General features: G+C 40.4%; 1 protein-coding gene across 3 annotated transcripts in view; it reads left to right on the top strand.

The window, feature by feature from the left end:
* Window positions 1-4,461, top strand: part of LOC103462998 (up-regulator of cell proliferation-like) — a 31,000-nt gene that overhangs the window by 18,173 nt on the left and 8,366 nt on the right. For all 3 annotated transcript variants that reach the window (XM_008406102.2, XM_008406103.1, XM_008406101.2), the window contains one exon: window positions 2,585-2,642. In XM_008406102.2, coding sequence (XP_008404324.1) covers window positions 2,585-2,642 — 58 coding nt within the window. The remainder of the gene's footprint in view (window positions 1-2,584; window positions 2,643-4,461) is intronic.

Raw genomic sequence — 4,461 nt, 5'->3', positions numbered from 1 at the left:
TGGACGCACTGAGATTTTCCTTTAAATAAAAGAAAAGTTATTGTATATTTTTATTATCCCTCTTTATTATTAACACATCACATCAATAGTCCATCGATCCGAACAACAATATCCCTCAGTGCTGAGGCATTTTATGCTGTTTTGATTGAACAAATCAGGAGGGAGTACCGCTCCAAGATGGCCGCCGTATTTCCTGTGCCGGAGCAGCCAATGTGGGATCTACTCTTATGTCTATGGCGATTACTTGTTTAGAAGCGAATTTCTGGCTGCAAAGTCAAGTAATTCTGATCTTTCATCCTTACCTGTGAAAGGTAATGCCAATTAATCAAGTTTGTTTCGTAAAACGGTTGAAACACACATCACATGACTTAAGGAGCTCTGATCGCCCTGCTGCCACATAGAAGATGGTGGATGCTGTTACGTAGGACTCAGTGCTCCATCAGGTGTCATATTAATGTCTATGGTTTTGCCAACTTAACTTCTGACCAGAGCTTTGGACGTTTGGAGGCTCTGCTGCTCATTGCGCGGCAGCTCATGATACCAGCCAGTATCTTTTTTTTTAAATAATCCTGTTGAAGCATGTTTTAAAAGCAATGTCTGACTTTCAATTTTTATTCATTATTTCCTTTGTCATATTCAAGTTATTTCTGTGACCATTGTGGGGTTTTTTGTCCACGTGTGTACTCAGTGGAAGTGACCTGCCGTCTCTGGCAGTGCTAGCCAACATGAGATGTCTGAAGATGACAAATCATGAACTGCTGCAGTCAACTCACAACAACAACACTTCAGCACAAACTTGACTGGTGCACATGTAGCACTATTTAAAGTGTAAAAGGACTGGATGGAAGAAATCAGAAGACTAGAATTCGTCTACTGGAGCCGTTGTCAGTAATTAATAAAATAATACAAAAGAACTGCTTTCAATACCATGTATTTTGAAGGAAAAAATTAAAGTGAACAATATAAGACATACTTAGAACCCAAAATAAATACAAAAAAAATATACACAGTACTGCGGCAATCCTTCATTGATTTGTGCACAACTGGTCTCAACTTCCCCGCTGGTCAGTCCAAAGTCTGACCGACACACATTCAGAAGTCCATGGTTGGATTATCCAGATATTTAAGATGACAATGTCCCAGCGCAAGTTCTTTCGGATAAAGAGATGAATAATGGAGTGTGTGCCTGAGTGGTGAGATGGAGGGGGAACTGATACAGACCAGGATGAAGTGATTCTTAGGGCTCTCCTGGCTCCACCCAGTTTTCAGAAGCTCGCCATCTTTTACCCTAAAAAGAGGATCACCTGGCCTGTATTAAAATAAACAGGACCAGTAAATTTCCAGCCTGCTAGTTAACTAGACTTTCTTTTCAGTTATACATAGAGATAAATGCAATAGATCTAATCTGTCAGACCAAATAAAGTAATATTTATCTCATTTTCTTAAACATGTTGAATTTAAGACATTAGATCAGACAACAATTAGCATTGGCTACCACCAACATGCTAAAACAACATTGTGTCCACTACTCACCAATTCCATCAACAGTAGAGAGCATGGCAGCTTCAGGGCTCCAAACTCACTGGATCTTTTCAGATCTACATGATTTTTATATTGTAAGGTTAAAAAAAGTGCATAACAAACAAAGAGAACTGATTGTTTGGAAACACCAGCCTGTAGCTCCTTTGTCTCCAGCTCTCCCCCTCACACTTGACTGGGGAAAGCTGGAGCCTAAATAATTACATCAGGTGTGTCAATTGGCTGCATGCACTGTGACTGACTGTCACTCTAACCAATGGGGCAGCAAAGGTGGGACTAAGGGCAGTTTTTTTTCACCCCGGGTTACACGCACCAGAGGATGTCACCTTTCTTTAAAGAAACAGCTATATGGCCCAGCTACCTGCCATATAGCTGTTTCTTTAAAGAGCATCCACACTGTCCCACAATCACAAGTGCAGGTGAAAAGTTTCACTGTCACAATAACATCAGCATAGGTCTTACTGTCATGCAAATCTATTCAAATTTAAATAAAGGGAGAAACTTGCTGTTCAAGTCTTATCAAATAACTTCCTTTTTGTTGCAGGTATGATACAAACCAGGGGTGGGCATCTCCAGGCCTCGAGGGCTGGTCTCCTGCAACTTTTAGACGTGTCCCTTCTTCAACACACCTGAGTCAAATAATGAGGTTGTTAGCAGGACTCTGGAGAACCTGGAGGAGATTCAGCTGTTGGATCCAGGTGTGTTGGACCAGGGAGACATCTAAGAGTTGCAGGACTCCGGCCCTCCAGGACCAGGACTGCCCACCCGATATAAACACAGGTCCTGTCACAATCTGAAATCTTCTTTTACCAGAGTTTCTGTCAAGTCAAGATGAACTTGAAACTTTTTTTCGTATTTGTCTATTCACATTTGTTAGATAAAAATATTAAAAGTAAACAAGGAAATGATTTTGATAGTTCCTTCTAATGTTTAATGAAATGATGTATTGATTTGATATATAGATTTGTTTTTTTGCTCCTTTGTTTTACATTAATCAGCATTTTGAAACTAAAAAATATGATTTTATTTTATTTTTTTGCTTTAGGTTTTTACTAAACAGGGAAGTCAGACCATGCCTACAATTAATCAACAACAGACTAAAGGTAAGTTTTAGAGTATATGCATTTTTATCTGTACATTATTTGTGTAAATTTAGCCTAGACTGAAAAAAGCAAGGCTGCACAGTGGCGCAGTTGGTAGAGCTGTTGCCTTGCAGCAAGAAGGTTCTGGGTTCGATTCCCGGTCTTTCTGCATGGAGTCTCCATGTTCTCCCTGTGCATGGTGGGTTTTCTCCGGGTACTCCGGTTTCCTCCCACAGTCCAGAAACATGACTGTCAGGTTAATTGGTCTGTCTAAATTGTCCTTAGGTGTGAGTGTGTGCGTGGTTGTCTGTCTCTGTTGCCCTGCGACAGACTGGTGACCTGTCCAGGGTGACCCCGCCTCTCATCCGGAACGTTAGCTGGAGAGGCACCAGCACCTCCTGACCCACTGAGGGACAAGGGTGCAAGAAAATGGATGGATGGATGAAAAAAGCAATTAAAACGATCATGTAGCTCATGCAATACACAAATTCATTACTGTGATTCTTGAAATGACAGAACTGCTCAGAGTATGTCATTATGATGACGATAGATTCATAATTACTTGGAATAGAGGATTATTTCTCAATTATGGTCCTCAGGGACTAGTATCCTGCATATTTTTAAATGTCTCTCTGGGTTAAGTAACTAATAAGGTTAGCTACCATACACAGCTCTACACTACGATGTCACCAGTTGACTCCAAATCCATCCAAGCACTGAAACAGATAAATGCAGGGGCGTGTGACGATTTGCGTTTTTTTTTTTAAATTTATTTATTGGTTTTTCCTGTGCCCTTGTTCCCCTGTGAGTCTCTGTGATGTCCTGTACTCCCTGTTGATTAATCGCTGCTGTGTCTAGTTTTCCTGATTACCCTCCCTGTGTACTTAAACCCACCTGTTGTCTTTGTCTCTTATCGGGTCCTCGTCTAAAGTCAGTTGTTGTCATCTCACGTCTGCTCTCCAGTAGAACTGCTAAGTCCTGGTTAGCGTTAGCTCTCGTTTTCAGTCCTCTGTGTATCAGTTGCTACCGGTAATTAGCTGTGTGCTAAACTCTCTACCGTGCCGCCTGTGTTGGACTGTTCGAGCTTCATCATTAAATTCATCATTTCCTTCACAACCTGGGTCTCTGCGTTCATCCTCACCACCTTCCATTCACCGCATCATAACACTGCGGCGCCAAAAATCTCGGGTCCCATGACAAAAAACTTAAGATTTACCTTAAGGCAAAACAGTTTTACCTTAAGCAAGTTACGGTAAAATTGGTCTGGCTCCAGTCCAGACAGGAGATTGTTTTTTTATTATCGTTTTATAAAGATTGTTTGAATTTCTGTCAGCAACAAATTTATTGTTTTTGTTGTGTAATTTGTTAAAGAAGAATTTAGATTATAATATATTTTAAGAAAATCTGTGGATCAATTTTCTTCTCACGGATCCCACGTTCTCCCAGCGGGCCGAAGTGAAGCCACACAGAAAACAACAATGAGTGTTGACGTTCCAGAATTTCAGTTTAATCCAATAGAAGACAACATATGAAATTACATCAGAAACTGCAGAACAACAGAAACATACATTTATTTACCTGAGACAAATAGGACAGAAGGAAAAGAGCAAAGATGCATCTTTGGAGAGTGCTGATGCAAAAGCAAAATAAAACAGCAATCTGATTTGTTACTCCTGTGTACAAACTTTTACAGTAAAGGTGTGTTTTTTCTCTTTAATATATTGTCTTTGACCCTCTTAAAAGTTGGAAACTCCCTACAATTTGCTTCCAAGATCAAAGGCCATTTGTCCCCTTTGTCTAAACAAAGTGAGAGCAGAGCTTCTCCTAAACTCCTGCTGTT

The sequence above is a fragment of the Poecilia reticulata genome, linkage group LG3 (assembly GCF_000633615.1).
Source record: "Poecilia reticulata strain Guanapo linkage group LG3, Guppy_female_1.0+MT, whole genome shotgun sequence".
Lineage (NCBI taxonomy): Eukaryota > Metazoa > Chordata > Actinopteri > Cyprinodontiformes > Poeciliidae > Poecilia > Poecilia reticulata.
Note: the sequence above shows the minus strand (reverse complement) of the source record. Positions and strands in the feature narration are given on the sequence as shown.